The sequence below is a fragment of the Pteropus vampyrus genome, unplaced genomic scaffold (assembly GCF_000151845.1).
Source record: "Pteropus vampyrus isolate Shadow unplaced genomic scaffold, Pvam_2.0 Scaffold135, whole genome shotgun sequence".
Lineage (NCBI taxonomy): Eukaryota > Metazoa > Chordata > Mammalia > Chiroptera > Pteropodidae > Pteropus > Pteropus vampyrus.
Window position 1 is genome coordinate 1,496,980 of NW_011888916.1, and position 22,197 is coordinate 1,519,176.

At 41.9% G+C, this 22,197-nt stretch overlaps 1 protein-coding gene and 1 long non-coding RNA gene across 5 annotated transcripts in view; one reads left to right on the forward strand and one right to left on the reverse strand.

The window, feature by feature from the left end:
- Positions 1-22,197, forward strand: part of LOC105297118 — a 74,097-nt gene that overhangs the window by 23,395 nt on the left and 28,505 nt on the right. For both annotated transcript variants that reach the window (XR_002782165.1, XR_896329.2), the window contains exon 3: positions 72-221. This is a non-coding gene — a long non-coding RNA (uncharacterized LOC105297118). The remainder of the gene's footprint in view (positions 1-71; positions 222-22,197) is intronic.
- EIF2B3 (eukaryotic translation initiation factor 2B subunit gamma) overlaps positions 1-22,197 on the reverse strand; it is a 97,497-nt gene that overhangs the window by 202 nt on the left and 75,098 nt on the right. For all 3 annotated transcript variants that reach the window (XM_011367573.1, XM_023535071.1, XM_011367572.2), the window contains 5 exons: positions 21,152-21,279; positions 19,897-20,087; positions 17,780-17,857; positions 17,114-17,262; positions 6,939-7,042 (listed from right to left, as the gene is read on the reverse strand). In XM_011367573.1, coding sequence (XP_011365875.1) covers positions 6,939-7,042; positions 17,114-17,262; positions 17,780-17,857; positions 19,897-20,087; positions 21,152-21,279 — 650 coding nt within the window. The remainder of the gene's footprint in view (positions 1-6,938; positions 7,043-17,113; positions 17,263-17,779; positions 17,858-19,896; positions 20,088-21,151; positions 21,280-22,197) is intronic.

Sequence of the window (22,197 nt, forward strand, 5' to 3'; positions counted from 1 at the left end):
TAAAAGATGTCATTTCAAACCCAATTACTTCTAATTCTGTGTTCAAAAATATTTATTATTCTCCTATGTAGCTCTGCTCTTGAGAATCTCTTAGGAATACAACCTGCCAAATGGACTATAGGAGAGACAGCATCTTCCCACAACAGGAGGAGGGGACTGACTCTATACACCTGGCTCTTGGGAAACTTCACATTGGAGGGGAACTGGATCTGGGTCTTAAGGTATGAACAGAATTTTTTTCAGGCAGTGTATCAAAGGGGAGGCATTCCAGGTTATTAGAACAAAAACAAAAAGATGTATGGAAAGGGAACATGAAATACTGTGGTGTGGCCAGAGGATAGGGAATGGGGGCGAAGAGTGATAAGAAATGAGACTGAATGGTTAAATGGAGATACCAAAGGAAAAAAGGAGATGCCTCATATGTAATATGGACCGAATACCACCAAACCACCAACTAGAAAAGGTTGTGTGGGGATTCGATGAGTTAAAGAATCATTGAGTGCTTGATAAATAGTGGCCATTATTATTTTCATAAAGTCCAAACCTACAGCCTGACCTTTGCCTACTACTTCAGCTTCAGCTTCCCCCATTCTCCATTTGTACCTATAAGCCATACTATTTTATAGCTCTAGACCTCAGCACATGCTGTTGCCATGTGCCCACATCACACTCTTACCCTAAATGCCCTAATCAAGCACCTCCACTATGTGATGCCTTCCCTTTCTAAATGTCCATTTCCTGTTTTGTGAAAACACTCTACCTAATACATATCTACATCATTATATCATTCTCCTCTACTTCACTGTAAGACTCTTGAAGGCAGGGGCTGTGTATTTATGATCATAGCCCAGTGCCAGCACAGCTACCGGCGCATGGAAAATTTCAGAGATTTTGTAATGACAAGGATAGGGTATGGTTCTGTAAGTGGAGAGCTAAAGTTGAAAGGAGGTGAAGGTTGGTAGAATAGAGAAGTTCAGGAAATTATGAAACTGAGAAGGGTGGATGGTTCATTGATGAATACGTTTTAGTTGCCCAAGATGTTTGGAAAAAAAGAGTGAGGGAAGAGGAGTACTGTGAACCCTCAATCTATTTAGGAGAGTGCCCTGGAAGCTGACCATTGATGCAGTGAAAGGTAAGAAGAGGGTCAGCGTCCAAGGAATAAGAGCTATAGAAAGGAGGCAGGGAACCAGTGGTCTGGGGTAGGTGGAAGCAGGAGCATTCTGTCTACTTGCCTAAAAGTATGGGGCAGATGTAGGAGATAGGAGAGTTTTCCAGTCTTCTATTGGCTCAGCCCGAAAAGGCTGATCAGTTGCCTGAAAATGGATTTTTCTGGGCTAGCTTCTCATGGCTTCTAAAGGTCCAACACCTTTCTTGCCACACTTGGCAGCTTGAGTGTGACCCTACTAGGTGAGGCAGAACTTTGGCTTTCTTGAGGCTCTAATACAGCCTCAGAAGGCTTTGGTGCAGCAAAATGATGATCCTTAATGATGGGACCAAGTCTGACAGTGAGAGATGTTTAGTGTGTTCATATGGCCCACAGCTTGAGCCTCCTGCTGTGCAGCTAGAAAGGGAGTTTCTCACCTAAGCTTTAGAGACCTTGAGATTTCAGACATGTTTTCTGTTTTATCCACCTTTCCAGTTTTGTTTCTTGCTACATCCCCCTCGCACCCTATATTCTAGATTTTCCAAATTATTTGCAATTTCTAATGCATTGGATTGTTTTTTTGCCTTTAGGTGCTTGCTTACATGGTTCCTCTTTGCTTGAAAGGTCCTTCCTTTTTGTATACTTGGTAAATAGCCACAAATTTCAAGATGTAGCCTTAATTCCTTCCTTTAAGATGATTTTCCTGACCCTTGTGCCAAAAGCTGACCAATTTTTCTTTTATGACCTTAATTAACCCTGACAGTGTTCTACCATGATACTTGTGAAACTTTACTTCTCTACTCACTTGTCTCTCTATGATAGACTGTGAGCAGCTGGACAGCAAGAGGCAAGTTTTATTCATCCTTCACACCTACCCTACCATAGCCTAGAATATAGTAGGCAGTAACTGTTGAACGTGCGTGTGTTTTGGGGTTAGTGAGAATACTGATGTAGAAGAGGAAGCACATATAGCAGAAGAGAAGGCTTCCAATCTCTTTGTCAAAGAGAATATAACTGACAAATCTGGTACATTAGAGCAATGGTGCTTGAGGATCCAGTGGACAGAGAAACCTAGGTCTAGGCTTTTCACAAAATTTGCTATTATGGCGCCGCACTGGACAGAGGCAATCTCATGTGAGAAAAGGATAGGAAAAAGGAAGAAACGGTGACAATGCAGGAAGGGAAAGAGCTTCTGAGTCATGAAGATCTGAGTTCTAACTTGACTTTGAGAAAATTGTTTCACATCTTGGGGCTTTAGTTTCCTTACAAAGTTATGCGGATTCAATAAGACAGTAGATGTAAAGAGCCCAGCATAGTGCTTTGATAAATATTATCAAAAGTTACAGAATGGGGCTGGGTCTGATTGTGTACTTTTTAGCTCTGGGAGGTGTGCCTTTTTATACTTCATAGCCATCTGCTTCCTTCAGTGAGAGGAATGGGGAGAAGGTCCAGACAGTGCTTGGGCAGCCAAATTCCCTAGGGCTGGGGCTGGTCCTGGATTGTGACTGTCAATCGGGCTCCACCCTTAAGATAAGACTGACCAGAAAAGAACAAAGGAAATGCTTCTCCGGCTAGCTTCACAGGGCCCCTCCAAAAGCTCTTTTTCACTCTCTATCCCTCTGCAGCCCTGAGTCAGCCTCAGCCTCTCACATCTAGAGTCTGACATCTGCTCTTCCTTCATCCAGTCTCTTCCTAGTCTCCAGGGACACTGGACTGTTCTTAAGACAGTCCCGGTTCCAACTAACATTCTTCTTGGCCCTCAGTGTTCCAGACCAGAGGGCCTAATAAGGTGCCTCGCTGGGGCAGACTTCATTTTCTTCAGCTCTGCCAGGCTCTGAATAAACACCCGAGCCTTCTCTGGCCTGCCCTCCGGTCTGCTCTTGGCATGCGGTTGGGAGAAGACTCACTGAGGAGAGAAGACTTAAGGGGAAAGAGACTATACCTGGCATTTTGGGGGTAGATGTGTTTTCATGAAAATTCAGTAAGGTGGGGGAAACCTGGCGAGGAGCAACAAGCAGTACTAGTTCTGCTTGGCTAGTGTTAAAAGCAGGCTCCAATAAACACACTGGAAAAATTCTGGGCTGGAATCAGGTTGGAAAAGAGCTTAAAGGGAACAGTATAAGGAAGAATGGTAAACTGGGGAAAAAACAATGGGATAGAAGGGAATGACAAATCATATATGAGAAACTGCACTGTTGAGAAGCTAGGAAGGGTTCCTGCTAGCCAGGACTTGACCTATGTGCTCATCAGGTCTACTTTCATGGCCAAAGGACCAATCACTGTAGTCATAGGGAAAAGATCCAAATTTTCTCACTGACTGTGACAAGAGACTCAGGTTAATCTGGAAAGGAGGCAGAGAATTAAAATGTTAGATCAAGCTACATTCAGAGACTGCAATATGCTGATTAGCCCTGCAGCCAGACCATGAGGAAACCTGCAGAACAAAGGAAGATTTCTGCTGGGATTGCTAACCACCCATTCCCCACACTGTGAAGGGAAAACAAGAGAAACAGAGTCTTTAAGTGGTGCCCTACACCATTTCATTCCCTATGGACTGAAGACTGGGAACTGCCAGCAGGCCTTTCACACTACATATTCTTACCTTTTCTTGCTATATACTTTTATCTTTCCTCACTGTATGTTTATATCAAAGGAAAATGTGTAAATAAAGTCTTTAAACTGGAACACACAGGAAGTGAAGAATGATATATAAACTGAATTCCCTGCACTCGGGTCTTCTCAGTGTCTTTTTCTCAGTCTCTCTCAGTGCCTTTCTTCTGTCTCTCACTGTCCTTGTCTCTCTCTATTGTCTCCGTCCCTCTGAGTCTCTCTTAGGTCCTCTTACTCTCTGCCTCTGAGAGGAGACCATACTCTGTCTATGGAGTATTACCCCTTCTCTAATAAACTTTCCTCTTGACTCTAACTTTGGCGTGTGTTTGAATTCTTTCTTAAGCTCCGCCAAGAACCTCTCTCAGTGCAGAGCTTGAGTTCTCCCCTACTCGGGGGAATTTGCCCTGTCCTGCATCAAGACAGAGTGTCCAACTAGTGTCTCCCGGGTTTTGACTTTGTGGGCTATGGCTTTTCTACTGGCTTGAGAAGGAGGTCAAACTTGGCTAATGGGATTTTTGTCAGCTGAGCATGCTGGGGCGTGGCGAGAAAAGCCGGAAATGTTAGAAAATGGCTTGTTCCCTTGGTAGTGCTATGAGGGCAGAGAGGCCTATATTGGGTTATAAGAGTCATATTTTTGGGGTAAAAGACTGCTATGGATGTGGTGACTCTGTGGAATGCAAATGACAGCATTACTTCTGAGGATGAATGTTTTCCCTTGAAATCTCTCCATGTGAGGAAGACTGACTGGGGATTTTGTCACCTACTGAGCTCTTTGCTGGTGAGGACCTGAGGCGTTGAAGTTTCTCTGGGTCATCCACAGTAACATGTCTTTAGTGCTGCACTGATCGCTAGGAATTTCCTTTTTCCATATGGCTCAGCTTCAAACAAAAGTGACAGTGGGAACAACTGACTGGCCAGGAGGCCTGTGGCAGGAAGGCACTGACTACTGTGCTGGATGCAGTGGTCTTTCAGCATACAAGACAGAGAGAAAGTGTTGGGGTTCTCTGGTTTAGAGTCCAGATAACTTCCCTGGCCACCTCTCCTTCAGGAGGACCATTAAAGGGTCTCCTTGCTAAAAAGAAATGGGCAGATAGTGTTAGTTAGAGCCAAAAAGCTCAGGAGACAATGAAGCCCATGACATCGTAGGGGTTTGGCTAGTCTAGCCCTGGGCTCCCTGATGGGAGATGCCATGCCTTGAGCCCTCAGGATCTGGCAGTCAGCTGCCTTCATGCATTCTGCACACAGAATGAAAAGGGGTCCTTACAAAATAAAAGGAAGGAACACTATTACTTTGTTGGAAATGGGGAGAAGAAGCCGAAATTGTGAAGTTCCAGTTTCCAGAATCTAAGAAAGGAGGGACCTCTAGGGTGGTGGCAAATGGAGTTCACTTATTCAAATACGCCCATGGAGTCTAAACTCTTTTACAAAGAACAAAAGGAAATGACAACTCTCATATGTAGAGGAAGAAAGTGCTTGAAATGTGAGAAGAAAGGCAGTGAGGTGGAGAGTTGCATCTAGTCTCAAGTGCAGAAATAAGATCAAGGATGTTTCAGGCCAAGGCTACATCTCCCCAATTCAGTTATTGATGTTGCATGTGGTTCTTTCATTAGCCTAAGTTTTGAAAAAAGCAAGGAGTGATCTTGTGATAATTGCAACCATCACACACATGCCTTTTTTGAAACTCTTTCTGCCCTGAAATCCCTAAAAATATGTTTTCTGGATCCAAAATTCATTCATTCATCTCCTACCCCACCCTTCTCCCCTAGCATCTACTATGAACCAGGACCTTCTCTGAGAGCTGGAATAAGTCAGTCCTTGTTCTTGTCCTTGAGGATCTCAGTCTAGTAGGGAAGGCAGATTCATAGATAATTACCATAACTTGTGAACGTACTTCGCTAAAGGTGTTGACAAAGTTCAGGGGTACAGAGGAGGAAGGAATGCTCAGTTTGGCCCTAGGGAGTCATGGGAAGAGTCAGAGAAGGTTCTACAGAGGAGAAAACACTTAGGCAGAGTCTTTAAGACAGGAATTGCAGGGAGAGAGAGGGAGCATGTGCAAAGGCAAGGAGAGGCACTACAGCATGGGGGATACGCGGAACTCTGAGTCCCTTGGTATGCTCCAGGAGTTATGTGTACTCCACTCAACATTTAATTATATTTAATTCTCATAGCAATCCTTCAAGATAGGTATTATTGTCTTGTTTTTTTTTTTAGTTTTGAAAATTTGAAGCCTAGAGATTAAAAATTTAACCTGGTACACATCCAGTGAGTCACACAGCTGAGAAACGAACCCAGGTCTGTTTGATTTGAAAGCTCAAAAGGTATGCAACTTTAAAAAGGGGAAGGAGGAAAAGAGTGAAGAAGGCCTTTGTTTATTGGAGAGAGGGAAAATGATGTGGCTTCTACCATCCCAGAATTGGTGGGGCTTACTCCTTCAGCAACTCCCCTACCCCACCTAATTTTAGGTTTAGGAATAACCTCAAAAGGAATTAGCCATTCTTGTTAATCTTAAGCTTGGTCTACTTTTTGCCTAAAAATATCCAGCCAAATTATTGACCATTCAAATTTGCCCAGCCCAGCAAGGAAACTCTGACATATTTTTATGTCTCTTAAGTACTTCATAAGTTTTTGACAGAGATACAACAAAGCCAGGCAACAGCAGAGCTGACAGCATCATCTCTAGACAGTTGAGAATGGCTCTGAATGAATGGCTTCTGAAGAAGCCACTAACCTTCTTCTAGGCCAGGAATCTATGAGACTGTCTCTCTTAAATATCAGGTCAGATGAGGTGCTCAAGGACTTCAGAAGGCCAGAGCTAGTTCCTGAGCCTTTGTTGGATCACTGGCCCTTCTCATATGTCCAAGAGTCCTCGTAAAGAACTGGTGCCAATCAGGGCCATTACATCTTTTCGGTATGTTTTAAATTTTTTGATAGTAAGGCTGCATACATCTATGAGCTTACCTGTAAGATAAATTCCTAAAACTGGCACTATTAAGTCAAAGTTTAAAAATCTGTCAATGATGTCATTCCCCTTGCAAGGATGGCTTTGTCAGTTTATGTTCTCTCCTGCAGTGTATGCATGTGCTTGTTTCTTAGTCCTCAACAGCACTGAGCATTATCTGTACTAGTGTGATATTTAAAAAAAAAAAAAAAAAGCATCTGCGATGTAATTTGGGTTTTGGTTTACCTTTGGCTTCAATCCTCTGGCCACTTCCGATTAGGCAGTCTTTAATGTCTGCACCCTTCTCGATCACAGCATTGTTGCAGATTACGCTGCCCTGGATGTTGCTTCTGTAACACAGTAGCTAAGTTAGGGAGTGTCCACAGCTTTCATCATCATCCTCACCACAGCAGGCTGGGAGTTCTGACTCTTCCACAGACTAGGAACAGCCAGTCAGTCCAGTTAATGGCTACATGCCTGAAGTTATCACTAGAAGACAGAATGGCTCACCTGGGCCATGGGTAGACCTGGCTTTAGAGAAGGCCAGATATGCTCATAGTGATCTTCCCCCAAAGCCTGAAAAGAGCAGACACTCTGACTTCAGTTCTTTAGGCACCCCAGACCTAAATTCCATCCAATCCCTCCTCTTGGGGGTAGAAACTGGCACTCGTCCTTTGGGCTGACCCGTCCCTCCTCCCTCTCATCTGAGAACATATAGCAAATTTCATTTGAGGCTCAGATCCCATGAATTTTTCTAGATCAGCTGTGGAAATAGTGGGTGTCGCGCAGCTCTCACCACAGACTCTGGTTAATTGAAACCATACTCGTTTAGGAAAAGGAGGATGCTTTTTAAATTAGTTCCATGCCACATAAAAGACTACTCCAGACCCTAAAGCCATACTCTCAAAAGTATTACTACTGCCTATTAGCATTTAAATGTGTTTAAGGAACATCTTCCTAGCTTTTGAAGCCTGGTTGGTGGGAGGAAACATCATCTGACAATCTTTACTAGCATTTATTTCATACTTACTCTATGCCAGGTACTGTGCTAAATATTCTAGGAACATTATAGGAGTGACTTACAAATCTAAGTATTTCATTAAAAAAAAAAAAATACAAATCTAAGTATTTCATTAAAAAAAGAAAAAATTTAAAACATACCGAAACAACAAAAAAACACCCTCAATGTCCTGGCCCCCATCAATCTTTTTGGTAGGTCTGGGATAAGGGGCCTTTATGTATTTAATTAGAAAAAAAAGCTTCCTAAATGGTTGTGGGAATATCATTTTTACCTATGATGCAGTAAAAATAGCCACATTTTGCAGATAAGGTAATAGATTTAGAGAAGTTAATCCATTTACCCAAAACCACGTAACTGTCAGGCAGCAGATTAAAATCTTGGTCTGCCCAACTCCAGAATCCACACAATTAACCATATGCCATACAAAAAATTAAGTGGAGAGAAGATTGGAGGAAGCTTAAAACTGCCAACTTGCTTTTCTGAGCCAAGAGGGCTCTGTCCCAACAAGGGCATATTCAGTACTCTAAAGAGTCAGGGGTTGGTAGGGAGAAACAGGTAAGTAGGAAGGGTATGAGCATCCATTTAACAAAACAAAACAAAACAAAACGCCAACTAAGAAAAAATCCTCAAGCAACCTAGGAGGCATGGGGAGTGGAAAGGACATTCCAAGGACTGAAACTTTCAGTGTACAAGCTGTTAAAGATTCTCTCAAATGCCAAAACTTTAGTAAATAAAAAAATAAAAAACCTAGTACTTTATGGCATTCCAGAGTCTTCTTTATCTCTATTCTTCTAGAAAGTTAAAGCCTGTCAGAAAGCAGCAAAAGGCCAAGGCCACAGCACCTCTGTGGTGTGGACTAGAGATAGGCAGACTGTACTAGTTTGTTTGTTGGCTTGAACTCAGGATACAGAGGGTGGGCAATAAGAGACCTTCCAGAACTTTCCAACTTGCCCTCTGCATTAGGCAAAGAGTGGTTCCTGCTCCCTGGGGAAAATTTTCCCAAAAACAATAGTAAGGAAGTATAGAAAGCCTCAGATACATAGGCTCCAGGAACAGCAGGAGCAGCAGCTGGCTACTAGTTTGTCACTGAAAAGTTTAATTTTTTTTTCCAAGATGGGAGTAGGGGGATGCTTCCTGCTCAGTAGTTTGAAGAGCCTGAGAATCCATGCTCTGGAGCTTGGAAGGGGTAACCATAGTCAGTAGACAAAAAAGAGCCAAAGAAACTCAAGCAGTCATAATTAGAGACTACTAACTGGCTATTTTGGAATCTGGGATATAAATGGAAGGAAGAGGCTGGAAGGACTGCGGTCAGATTTCCACAGCTATGGATAGCCTGTGTTCTCCTCATGTTTAGCAGATCTAACTGACATCTTCAGAAACTCCCATATTACTTGTCTCATCTAGTTTGTGTGTAATGCCCTCTGGGATATATAAACCACCATGATAGAGTCTGAAGATGTAACAGGAAAAAAGTGGGTTGATTGATGGGAAGCTGGGGCTCTCCTGAGGCTCTTGGTCGGTCAGTGGATCTGTGGAAGGCTTTGAGATGAACACCTGACAAAATGCTTAGTGAGTGTGAAGCTCTTTTCTACCACTTGTTTCTTCAATTGTTCCCCATTATCACTGCTGCAGTCACGAGTCACCTCTATTAGCAAGCTGAGAGACTTTGGAAAAATTTCAACTCAATATAGCTTTCCCCCTGTCCAGAAAGAAACTCTAAGATTTTATTGGAAGTGTGTGTGTTTGCTCATGCTAGAGGGGGAGGACAGATACTACTAGATTAAACAATCTCGCTCCAGGTTGCCAATCCACAGTAATAACTTTGCCTTTTCTGCTTAGTGCTTAAAGTGGGTGGGGAGGAGACTTCCTATGTAACTTAAGGAAAGAACTGACCCCTGTGCCGGAACTAGGGTTTTGCATCCTAGTTTTAACTCTCAGCTTGGTACTAAGGACTCTGCAGTGCTAATGCCTGGCTATGTTCTCTAAGAAGCTGCTCAGAGATGGCTAAGATTAATGGGGTTTTGGTCCTCATTTCTCCTTGGTGGGGTGAAATTTTAAATGAAGTTGCAGGCCTAGGCAAATCACTCTGGAAACTTTAATGCTTCGGTAGAGAGGAGGCCAGGAGAAAACACAGAGGTCTACAGTAAGTCCGCTGCTTGGCCAGGAGCACCGTGCCACACCATGCTGTGGCATGAGACACGAGAAAGAAGCCCTGACCTGAGAGGCAATAAAGCCTCCAAATTCTTGTTCCTCTTCTGGCTTTAGTTAGGACTTTCTTCGGTTTATTCCACGAGGAAAGGGAAGTCACATAAATTAATGTCTTAAATACAGCTCAGTCATTACATAAAATATTTTACATTCATTTTGTAACTTAATCCTTTTAGCAAACCTGTAGGGTTGATGGCATTTATTCTATTTTTTACAGAGAAAATTCAGGCTCATAGAGGTTAAGCAATGTGCCCAAGCCTACACAGTGGTGACTCTCCACTGTGTCATGGACTGCTGCCTCATCTGTTGACTGGGCACTGTTTAGCAAAGAGCCATGAAACTTCTCAGTAACTCCAAGGATATGTAGGTTCTTCTCCAGGGATTAGTTGGCAGGCTTTCTAAATTTACTCGAACCTTGGGGGAGAAAAGTGTATGGACCTGGAGATACATGTAGCTTTTCCAGGCATGTGACTAAAGGTCTGCTTTAGGCAAAGTCACTATTTCAGCCCAAAAATTATGGCTGAGACATCTGTATCTCCCCAGATGCCAGAGCCTTCTAACCTTAGCCCAAGGGCTCCTCGTCCAGGTGTCACTCTAGATGAAGAACTATGTATTATTTTTAATGAAATATTTCACACACAGAAGAGTCTAGAGAATATAAAGAATACCTGTGTACCCACCAAAAAGCTCAAGAAACAAACAACATAACCTGCTATGCCTTTTTCTTTGATCACGTTTCCCCTCTTCTCCCACAGGAGGTAACTGCTATTTGACTCTAGTGTTTACTGTACTTAAGCATTTTTTACTACATATATTAGTAGACAATATTAGGTATTATTTTGCATGTTTTAAAATTTTAACATAAATGCTACCATTTCACTACGATCTTTCTGCAACTTGCTTTTCCCCCTTTCAACATCATATCTGTGAGATTTATCCATGTTAATTCATGTAATGAGATTTAACAGCTGAAGAACTATCTCACCTTTTTCCTGTCTCTGGTCACTCTTGCTCTTGGGTCCTCTAATGTACTAGCTCCAATGAGCATGTTGAAAATCTTCTCTTTTTAGTTCTATGTGCCTCCTTTCACTATATTAGGTTTAGTGATGAGAAATGTCTCCCTCCTAAGAAATCTAAAACCTTATATTCCCTAAGGAAAAGAAGGGTTTGTGGAATCAAAGTAAAGGTGTAACAACCTTAAAGAGCGAAGCTGTAGTTTTCTCCAGCTAAGAAGATAGGTTTAATTCAAAGAGTATAAAGGTAGAGAACAAACCGAAAGTTCTAGGGAGCCCCTTCAGTCTGGGGGATCTTCCCAAAGTTTCATAATTTTGTGTTTTCAAGAGTGTGAACTGAATTCTTAACACATGGACATAATTCTTTTAACAATTATGCTCTTTTGCAACTCTAACTACCACAGAGTAATTTTACATTTAAGGGAGTTCATTTTTTTTTTTTTTTTAGTAAATTCATTTTCCCCGCTCTTTAATTTCCTCCCCTCACTTCCACCCCTGACCTATGGATGTTGCCGTTTCCCCTGAAGAACTGGATCTCTGAAGGCGGGGTGTCCCCTCCCACATGCTCACAGCATGCCACGGGGGCCTGGGGCACCCAGGGTATGGTCCGTGGCTCCACCTGGGGTGCGAACCCAGGATCTTCTGCGTGTAAAACAGATGTGCTAACCACTACACTATGGAGCCAATCCCCAAGGGAGTTCATTTTTATACTTCACCTATCCATTTGTCAATATTTTGTTTCATTTCTTACTTGGCTATATCATGAAGTAGTGACTTTGCCTAAAGTAGACCTTTAGAGTTTTCCAGAGGGTTCATAGGTGACACATCTCCTGAGCCCTGAAGTATTTTTGATGATTTTATATTTCGATCACAAGTTGACTAGCCATAGGATTCTTAAGTTACATTTGTTTTCCCTCCAAAATTTCTAAATGTTGTTTTATTGACCTTCGATGTTGTCATAGAAACATCTGAGGCCAACCTGATTTTCTCCCTTCTATGTATGTGCCTCAATAGTTTTTTTCTTTAAGTTCTTTGTGCCTTGAGATTTTGCAAAAGGGGTATTTGCCACTTCTGCTTTGGTTCATCCATGCCCCTATTCCTTATACTAGTTGAATCTTGGTGTTCTCTTTAGATATGATCTAAATTTCACTGTCTGGCAGCTATTCTTTAGTTTGTGTATGAGTAAATGGCAGTTATCTAGTTTTATTATAGATGGAGCTTCCTTTTTTGGTTTTGTTTGTTTTCATTTTGGTGAGTTTCAAAGAGTGAAGAATTCACTCCACGATTTTTCTTCTAGAAGTAGACAGGGCTCTCGTAATACTCAGCCAATTATAGTAGGGGTGTTTAAATCAGGAATCCATTTTTTCATTCAGTAAATACTTATAAGGGATCTAGCATATAAAAAGTATTAGGAGTTAAGGAATACAAATACATATAAAAACTATTTCTGTATTCAAGGAATTTATAGTCTAGTTGAGGAAAAAAGAAAGAATGCAGTAAATGTCACATGAGTATGAGTCAAGTATGACAGGCACACTTGGAACAAAGAGCGGGGGAAATAATTTCTGGCTAGGACAATTCCAGAAGGCTGCATGTAGGAGTGGGACTATGTACTGGACCTTGACAGATGGGCAGAATTTCTACAGGTAAAGATCTCTAGGGAGAGGCAATTCAAGCAGAGTGAATGGCAGGAATAAAGGATAGTGGAAAAGTAAGGGACCTAGCGGTGAGGGCAGTCAGTTTAGTGTAGGTGAAGAGGACAGTTAGGTTTAATAATGAGAAGCAGTATTCTCTTGTTTGGCTCTGAGAGCTGCACATGCTGCCTACAGAAAGCACGGAAAATCTATGGGAAAACCTGGTTTCCTGGCCTGTCTGCATGTGAAGACTGCAGTTTGGACTAAGAGGAAATGCAAAAGATGGTGTTGCTTAGGACCAGAGGGACAAAGGTGCAGAACACGAGACTGACACTGAAGTCTCGACAATGAGGTTTTCAATAGACTTTGGATTGCTGAGCATTAGCTGTCATATATATTGAAAATGGTAGACAATGAGAAAGGCAGGCAGGAGCCTTCTCTGCATGGTCTTGCCCACACCCTCCCCAAGGTGGTCGCATTAAGCATTCCTCAAGCCTTGAGGACCTTGTGCAGGTGTCAAAGCCACTGTCCAGAAAGCTGCTCACCACCTCTGGCAGAGACAAGCAAGCCAAGAGTATGAGAAACTCCCTCTGGATAAATTCATGCTCCTGAGTCTACCATTCAGCCCAGATGTAAAAGTAGCAAAGTAATCAAGTCTCACATGACTGAAATTTAATTACCTTTCTCAAATTTACCATACAGTAATTAAAACTAAATGACCTAAAAAAAGTGGGAGAGTTCGTATGGGATTCAGGATGTCTGATCTTATCACCAGGAGCTAATTTGCAGGGTTGGGTAATCCCTAATGGCCTTCTAGTCATTAGCCCCATGTAGCTACAGCTTTACCTCAACTTTTTTTATTTGGAAAAATAGTAGCACCATCTAAACCTTTATTATTTCCCTAGCTAGAAACCTCATTAGGCCATCCAAGATTATACCTCCTCCAAAACAGCAATTGACTCTGAGGTATAATATTAGGTCTTTTCTATGACCTTCTTCTCTCATATAAGCAAGCTGGAGTTTCTTATAGAGCCTTGGTTTCCTCACTTAGTCTTTTCATGTCAATTCAGGACACTAACACTGGTCTTTTTAAAGAGGCACTAGAAAGCTGCTCCTTTGCCTGCCCACCCACAGGAAGGGAGGGAGGGAGTGGTTGCTAATCAGAGCAAATGGGAAAGCTATGGCACTGTCTTCCCTGGAAGGTCTAAGGCTAGATGAGACAGAGAATGAAGTTAAATGTCTCATGAGCCTCTCTGTAACTAGGTGATCAAACGGGTCAAGCAAGTGTTGTTTTGGTTTTCAAGAGAATGGTGAGGTGTGTCAGTTTCACATCTGAATCTAAAATGGGGCATGGAGTAGCAGAGGTGCAAGGAGAAAAAAAGTCTGGAGAGCCACGATTAATTCATTTGTAAAAACGGAGGAGTTGAGCTGGATGACTTCTAAGGCCCCATCTCACTCTAGCATTCCAGGACTAGATTTTGAGAAACCTTGAAGTTCAAACATTATTCTAAAGATAATGAGGAATCTTCAAAAGTTTTTAATAGAACAGGGATATGATCAGATATATCCTTTAGAAAGACAATGCTGGCACTGGCATCATGCCACCTCTGTGAAATGAGATAAAGTAATGGTGATAAAATAACAGCTAAGCACTGTTCTTAGGGCTTTATGTCTATTAACTCATTTGGTACTCCCAATAAACCTGTGAGGTAGCTCAGTTTTTACCCCACTTTATAGTGAGAAAATCAGGCACAAAAAGATAAAGCCAGTTCCCTAAATGACTAGTAAGTGACAGACCCAGGATTTATTCTGGCAGTCTGACTCTAAAGCTCATGCTCTAATCCATAGGGATTAGACGAAGGAAGGGTGGAATTGGAAGAGATAGAAAAATGGAGACAGGAACATAAGTTAGAAAAGACCACAATGATTCAGGAATAGGTCTCTGGGTTTGACCTCTTCTCCTAATCTCTAATCAAGCTGGCTTCTAGATACGTTCACACACGTGGATGTCCTACAAGTATTTCAAGCTCTCATGCCCTACCTAGGCCTCTTCCTTCTCCCCCTGCTCCCTCTTTCCTTTCCTATCTCTCCCTCCTCCTTTTAATACAGTTATCAGTATAATTTTGGTCTACAGTCCATGTTTACTTTATTATGACTACATAAATTCTATTTCCTCAATTAAGCCACAGAGCAAAGTATAATACTTTTTCTTTTCTTGTACAACTTTTTAAACAGAGTTAATAACTGTTTTGTTTTTGTTAGTGTTCTATTATTAGTTCAACTCTAACTTTTAGCCAGTTGTCTACATCTTTCAAGATGTTTATATTTATCTATTATCAGTTTCATCTTCCTAAATAAGTCTTTCCTGGATTCCATTCTGGGCTAACTGCTCTCTTTATGCTTCATGCGTAGCTGTCATCCTTGGTTCTGCATTCGCTATCATCCTATGGACTTTTTTTTTTTTTTTTTAACCTTTTCTAAGTTAGATCTCTTGTTTCTTATCTCTTTTTGGTTTATTCTTTATTTTGGTGGAATACATCTTTCAGAAAAGTTTTTGAGGCTGAAATGTCTTTGTTCTATTGTCACACTTTGCTTGGGTACAGATTTCTAGGTTGAAATTAATTTTTTCTTCAGAATTTAAGGCATTATTACCTTTAGTTTCCATTGTTGCTACTGATAAGCCCAAAGCCATTCTGTTCCCGATTAGTTGTATTTGACCTATTATTTTCTCTTTGAAAGTCTGCAGCATGCTTTGTCTCCAGTGTTCCGAAATTTCAAAATGGTATGGGTGTATTTTTACCCATTATGATGAGCACTTAGTAGGTCTTTTCATTCTGTAAACTAATATCTTTCAGTTCTGGTATATTTTCTTATATTATTTCTTAAATAATTTCCTCCTCTAATTCCTCAACTCTCTTTTTACAGAACTCCTATTCAGATGTTGGACACCTGGAAAGCTCCTCTCATTTTCTTATCTTTCCTGTGTTCCATCTTTTTACTTTTTTGTCTTCCTGAAGTTTCCCTTTTTGTTGTTTTTAATTTGGGTAGTTCTTTTTCTGTTCTTTGAAATGACAGATTCTTCGAAAGTATTTTTCTCTCCCTGCTGAGTCTGTGTCTTCTAAGTTGCTTTTTTCTATTTGTTTGATTTGGTCTATATCTTTCATGATAGAGGATTTCTTTAGATTTCTGGTATCTTTGATTATCTCTTCATATTTAGGAGAGGATTCTAAAAAGCCAATTAGGAGCTCTAAGCACATGAGTGGAATTTGTCATCCATAATTTTCACTATAGGATGATGTGACTGGGCTGACAGAAATCTCTGATGTAAATAAATTTAGGGTTTTTCTTCTTGGGCTGTCAGATTTGCCAGAGAAGATTCTTCCGAACTCTTGACTAAAGGCTTTAGGCCTGGTTATCAGGGTTCTGGAAGCCAAACCAGGAAGTGGGCTTGGGGGAGGACAGATCTTAGTGGCCAATATCCCTATGGTATCCAACTTTCCTGTTTTTTTATTATGGTACTTCCTTCCTCAATCCTGTCTACTGTCTTCCATCAGTCACTCTTCCTAAAGAGCAGAAGATTAACGTATAGCTCTATCCCTATGTAGCTCCTCTCCCCAAAATGCTTCTCCTACCCCCTCACTGGCAGCTGTGAGAGGTAGTTTAGCTTTCACTGGTCTTGCAGTCTGCCCATACCCTTCTTTTCTATCAGCTCCTGGATAGAGAAATCAATAGATGTCAGAGCTAGAATCAATCTCAGGCTGATCCAGTCTAGTGATTTTCAAAATTTGTTTTACAGATCTGCTTTAAATCCTATAGGAAGGACAAGTGCCCCTCCCTCACTGTGTTCCCAACCTCTGTGCTTTTATCAGTTTTAAATATTGAGTTTCTGCATAAAATTTATCTTAAGAAAGGTTTGAAAACTTTCCTAAAAAGACCGAAAAACCACTGATTTGGTAATATGCTTCCTTGCTTCTATCATTTATGCTTGCTTTTTATACAAGGAAAAACCTGAGGTCCGTACAGAGGAAGAATCCTATTAAACATCATTCATGTTTTCTTACTCCAAGTTCAGGCTGTTCATAAACCAAGATTTTAGGATACTATGGGATCTCAAAATAGGGAAAGTCTCTATAACTTGCAACAGAGTATGGCTTATATGTTCACTACTCCTAGGCCTTTGCCTTCTTCAGGGCTGCTCTAGAAACTGAGATCAGGGAACGATATTGGTACAATGTCATTTCAGCACTGCCAGTGGGCTCACTACCGTGGATATCCCATCAAGTAGGATACCAAAGCAAGAAAAGGCAGTTTCTTCCTGGATCACAACTGTCACAAGTGTGAGAAGGCCACTGGAAATGCTTTCAGAGACCATTTCATTATGGATCCAAAACCAAGACCTCAAAGGGCCTAGGCACTATTCCTCTCTTCCTCCTTTTCCCTTTCTTCCCCTCCCCAAGCTGAGCCCTTTCCTGGGCTGTAATAGCCTCTGAAGCCTCCCAGGGGTACCAGGGGCCTTGCCCCAAGTGGGCACAAGAGGAAACATACCCTTCCTCCACGGTGACTGAATTCATGAGAAGGCAATTGGTGATCGTCACTCTATCTCTTATGGTACAGGATGAACCAATGACTGAGTGCTTAATGGATGACTTTTCTCCAATCTGTGTATCTTGCCCAATGAGGCAGTCAACTCCAATCTGCAAAAGGCAAATATAAAACCTTGTCCATTCATCTCAATCAATTGTAAACCAACGCCCCAGGTCCCTTGAGCTGGGGTCTGATGGGACTTTCCCCAGACACAAATCAGCAAGAGGGACCATCATCAGTATTTCTCAGGGCCACAAGGTCACATAATACCTCTGAGACCAACTCAAAACTGCACACTCATGCACTTTTGTGTACAGATGTGCTTTCTTGAAGAGAGTCCTCAAATCAAGGTTAAGAAAAGGGAGAGATGGAAAGCTCCTGTGTCTGAGTCCCAAGACTATAGTGGACCTTACTTACGGCGTTTGTGTAGCTGGGATCAGTACCTGCCCAGGTAGTCTTCTAGAGCGCCTGGGCTAGAGGGTGAGATTTAATAACCAGAACCTAGTTGAGATTTCCTTGGGGCTAATGAGGTTCAGGGTTTGAGAGCCCAATCTAGCTTCATATAAGGATAAGCCTCAATGCGCCCACATATTGCCCCATATCTGCCCTGCCCAAGCTAGCACTTACCAAGTGTTTGCTGACAATCTGGGCTGATATATGGACCAGTGATTCTTCTGGACAGAGAAGAGGTAGCAATTTCGGCACCTTGAGGAAAAAGGTTTTGTCACTAAAGTAAGACCAGAAAACACCAGAAAGCACCTTAGGCAGAACCCAATGCCCAGATAGAGATGTGGGGAGTTTTCAGCTACAGCTTCCTGTCTGCATGAGGCAGAGCAGGAAGCTGCTGCATTCCCCTAGGGCAAGGATTGTTTATGCAGCAGCTTCTAGATGGTCTTATCCTGTGTCCTACCAAGAGTATCCTCCCTGAAAGCAATACTATGTCCCTCAGCTGGGAGGTGGTGGGACAAACCTTTGAGATACCCAGGCAGCACTTGGGAGAAGAAGCCTAATGAAGTTAAGGAGCATCCTGAGTCCTGGCCATAGTCATTCTAGGTTCCTGCTCACCTCCTGGGCCACTGTGGCCATGCATGAGGTGAGGGTGGGAGCAATGTTAGACAATTACATAATAGGACGGACCCTGAGAAGGCATCCCTGTTCTTCGCGAACCAAAGTAAAGTGTTGAAGGTAAAGTTCCCACCATTCTCTCTCCAGTATGAAAAAACTGAAAAGGTTATGGGTATGAAGAGTTTTAGCTCTGGACCTGTTAGGAAGGCACAGATAGTGTGCCTATCTGCGATTCTCTAGCATGGGCAGGACACTGGCCAGAGTACTGCATGCTGGCTGAGGAAAGCCTGGCAATATGAATGCTAATCCCTCAGTCCCTATCCCTGAAATCTCCTCTATTACACTTCAACCAAGGCTGTTCAGGCCAGTCTACTGCAGGGCACCTGCAGGCACTCTGGAGGATCCTCCTCGAGCCTCAGGCTGTCTGTCCGTGGACCTGCTTTCTGACCACCCTGACGAACTCTAGACACAGAACTGAAGAAAGATAATTAAAGTCAAATTAAGGAACCTTTCCAATAGCTCTGACCCTAAGTGGGGGCTAACTTTATTCAGGACTGCCTTGGGAAAACATGGGATTCGTGATTTCTCATAAACTCTCTGGCTTGGATTCCCTAGGATCTATAACCAATCCATGTTGAGGCCAGCTTGAGGTCTGAGGCTGGGGCTACATCCACCATATAGTGTGGGTCCTGAAGGTTCCTGAGCCAGGTTTTCCTCAGAGATTCAATCTCAATCCCAATTTTCAACAAACTTTTTATCACTCTAACTGACTTTTCCACCCCCACTCCCCAGCTTACACTGGCACTGATAGTTTTCACAGTGTTCTACCAGGTACTATGTCAACAGCTAATCTTTTCATTATTTTACCCTGTTGTCCTCAAATGCCACCCTAATATAGTTCCTTCAGTCATTTATCTTTTCCTATTCTCATTTCAACCCTTTACTGCTCTGCATTTCCTTTTCATGGTCTCATCATCCCACCCTCCTAAAACCTTTCTCCTGTGCCTGCTACACAACGAAGAGCTCTCCTACACCTTCAGCCTCTTTATTTTCCCCCTCCATCCGTTAACTAAACTAAAACCTAGCTTGTCTTTCAGGGCACGGTTCCCCCTTCAACAGAAGCTCCTCATTCTCCATATCTCATGAACCTCAGGGTTAAAAGAAGGGGTTAGCAAGACTCCTTACTCTCTAATGTTGTTTCCAGACACTTCTCTCTCATGGACATTCCTTCCTTAAGGCTTTGAAATCTAGCTACTCTATACTCTGTTCCTTCACCTTCTTAGGAAAGCTTCCTGTGTGTGCTTATGCTTACCTCACCACGGTAATGATTACATAGTATTTATCTGCTTGTTTATTAAGTACTGAAGCTATTGCCATGTTGAGCAGAATAGGAGAAAGCTAATGAACCCAGAGGTCATAAATTAGTCTTCCTAGAGATCTTAACCTTTCCTTGGTATCACAGAGGCTCTGCCTGTATGGACTGGGCCCTCTGCTTCCACTTTTGCTATACCTGGGTACCCCCAATGGTCTTCCCTGACATGCTGGGTCTTGATCAACCTAGAGAATGACCGGGACTCTGAAAAAGTCACTGTGTACCTAATGAAGAAATAAGACAAAAGACTCAGTCTGTTTCTGGGGTAGGAGCTCCTATGATTTCTCTTCTAAACTCATCCTCTCACCTGTCTGTTTGCTTCTATGTAGAGTCCCAGGGTGCTTACTCGACAGCAGAGCCCCTCTTTCATGATGTGGACATAGCAGCGCACCTGTGATCTGGATAAGTCTTCCCACCTGTCTCCTCGACAGGCATTCCAGCAGGTGTCATAGGGAGCAAAGGTCGGCGTATTGGCTTCTTTTATAAAACTGTAAATATCTTTAAAACAAATACCCAAACCAAGCAAATGAATGAGAGGGGATAAAGATTCAGCTAAGTTTTGAAAGAGGGTACAGCTCACACCTCTCCCCACTGGAACTCACCCATGCAGCACAGACCCTGGGGAAATCCCACTAAAACCTGAAAGACTAGGTCAAATTAAAAGAGGCAATGTGCTTTCTTGTACGTTTGAAATACTGTATGATACAAAGATGCCTAAAAAGAGGTCTACGAGCAAGTCTGACCAATAATCAAGTACTACTAGAGAAAATAAAATGGATGACTCTTGTAAATCACGAAGCAACACCAGCAGATGTCCAGGCTTTAGAGACCAGCCGTGTCGTGAGGCTAGCCTCTATTACCGTACCTGATAGTTTTGCTATGACAGAAATAGCAAAGGACTTGAAGCCAGAGTACCTGGGCCCCAGTTTTCAACTCTTACAATAATCCTTTGAGATCTTTTATTTTATGATAAGAAAACTGGGGCTCAGAAGACTGACTACACCAAAAAGCAATCTAAAGTAATCTATATATCACAACTGAGACAAACTGGGGAGTGTGTTGTCTAATGTCAAATAAAATGTACTGTTTTGAAAAAAAAAAAGACTGAGTAATCTGCCTCAGGTGACAAAGCTAATAATTCATTTGATAAATATATTTTTTTCTAGGCAGGGATATGAGAGCAAACAAGACAGACATCGTCCCTACATCCTGGAAAGGAGACAGTCTGGTTGGCCTCTGGTTGGACTGTAATTGTACACTCCTTCACCTTTCTTCCCTTGACAGAAGAGGCCGAGTTTAAAGTTAAAATGGGCTAGTGAGGAACAGAGGCACACAAGAGCTGTGAACCAGAGGCATGACTAGCCTGTCCCTGACGAGCACAGTGTCAGGGTGTGCTTGAACAAGCTTACCCAGAACTCAGGGAGTGGTGTCAGCTAGCCTGTTTTGCCTGTTGGCTAGACAAAAAATCTGCTGCCTTGGGAGGTTTCTTGAGCTAAGCTGCCCTGACACCCTTTCCAAAGGTGCTGTTACCCTGACCTTATTGTACCGACCCAAGCACTGACCTAAGGACTTCAGCTCCTTTTTCTTTAGATCTTCCTCTTTTTCTTCTTGTCCTTGTTGTGAGGAAGCTGAAGAGAATTGTTTTCTTACTAGGTATGGAATCAGTTCACTTCGAATGGAAGTAATTGACCTAGGAAGAAAGAGTGGTCAAATATGAGAAATATGACTATCTGGTCCTAGAGGCACTGAAACTCTGTGCATACAAGGAAAAGCTAAATTTCTTCCTGCTGTGCCACCTTGGGATCGATAGAGATCAAAAGTGGCACAGCCTTGGCAGTTCTGGAGAAGCAGCAGATCTAAATTCTCTATTAGCTTCACGCTGGAGGTAGGAGAGTAGTATATTGAATCCGGGACTCTCGTCCCCTGATCTATACAGCAAACAGTCTTTCACAAAGTCCCATCTACATGATATGCATGTGAGTGAGCATGTGTGTGGGGAGTGTGTGTGTGTGTGTATTTTAACATGGTGCCTTTACACTTAGTTAGCAATAATCCATGGCAATGGAGAATGTTCTAGTCTTTAGAAAAGTTGTTTAAAAAACATAAAACAATTTTCTCCATAAAAGCCTTGCATATCTTGTTAGAGTAATCCCAGGTATCTTATATTTTTGATGGTATTATAAGTGATATCTTTTAAACAATTTTTTTCTTGCTTTTGGTTTATAGACATCCAATTTATTGTTTTAAACGTATAGCCAACTGCCTTGCTAAAAAATCTTATTAAATCTAATAATTTATCTGTAGATTCTGACAGTCATAGCAACTACGAAAATAACAATTTTCTTTCTTCCTTTCTAACCCCTATATCTTTTATTTTTCACTGTCTTACCATATTGGCTAAGATATCTAATATAATGCTGGATACAAGCACTGATAACAGTCATCCTTATTTGTCTTTGATTTTAAAAAGAATTCTTTTAATATTTTATCATTTAGACTGATTGTAGTTTTTTTTTTTCATCATCAAAGCTACCAATTATTGTCTTCTATGTATAGATATTGGGCTTTAGGCTTTACAGCCAACATTTGCCATATGTTATAGGCTTTT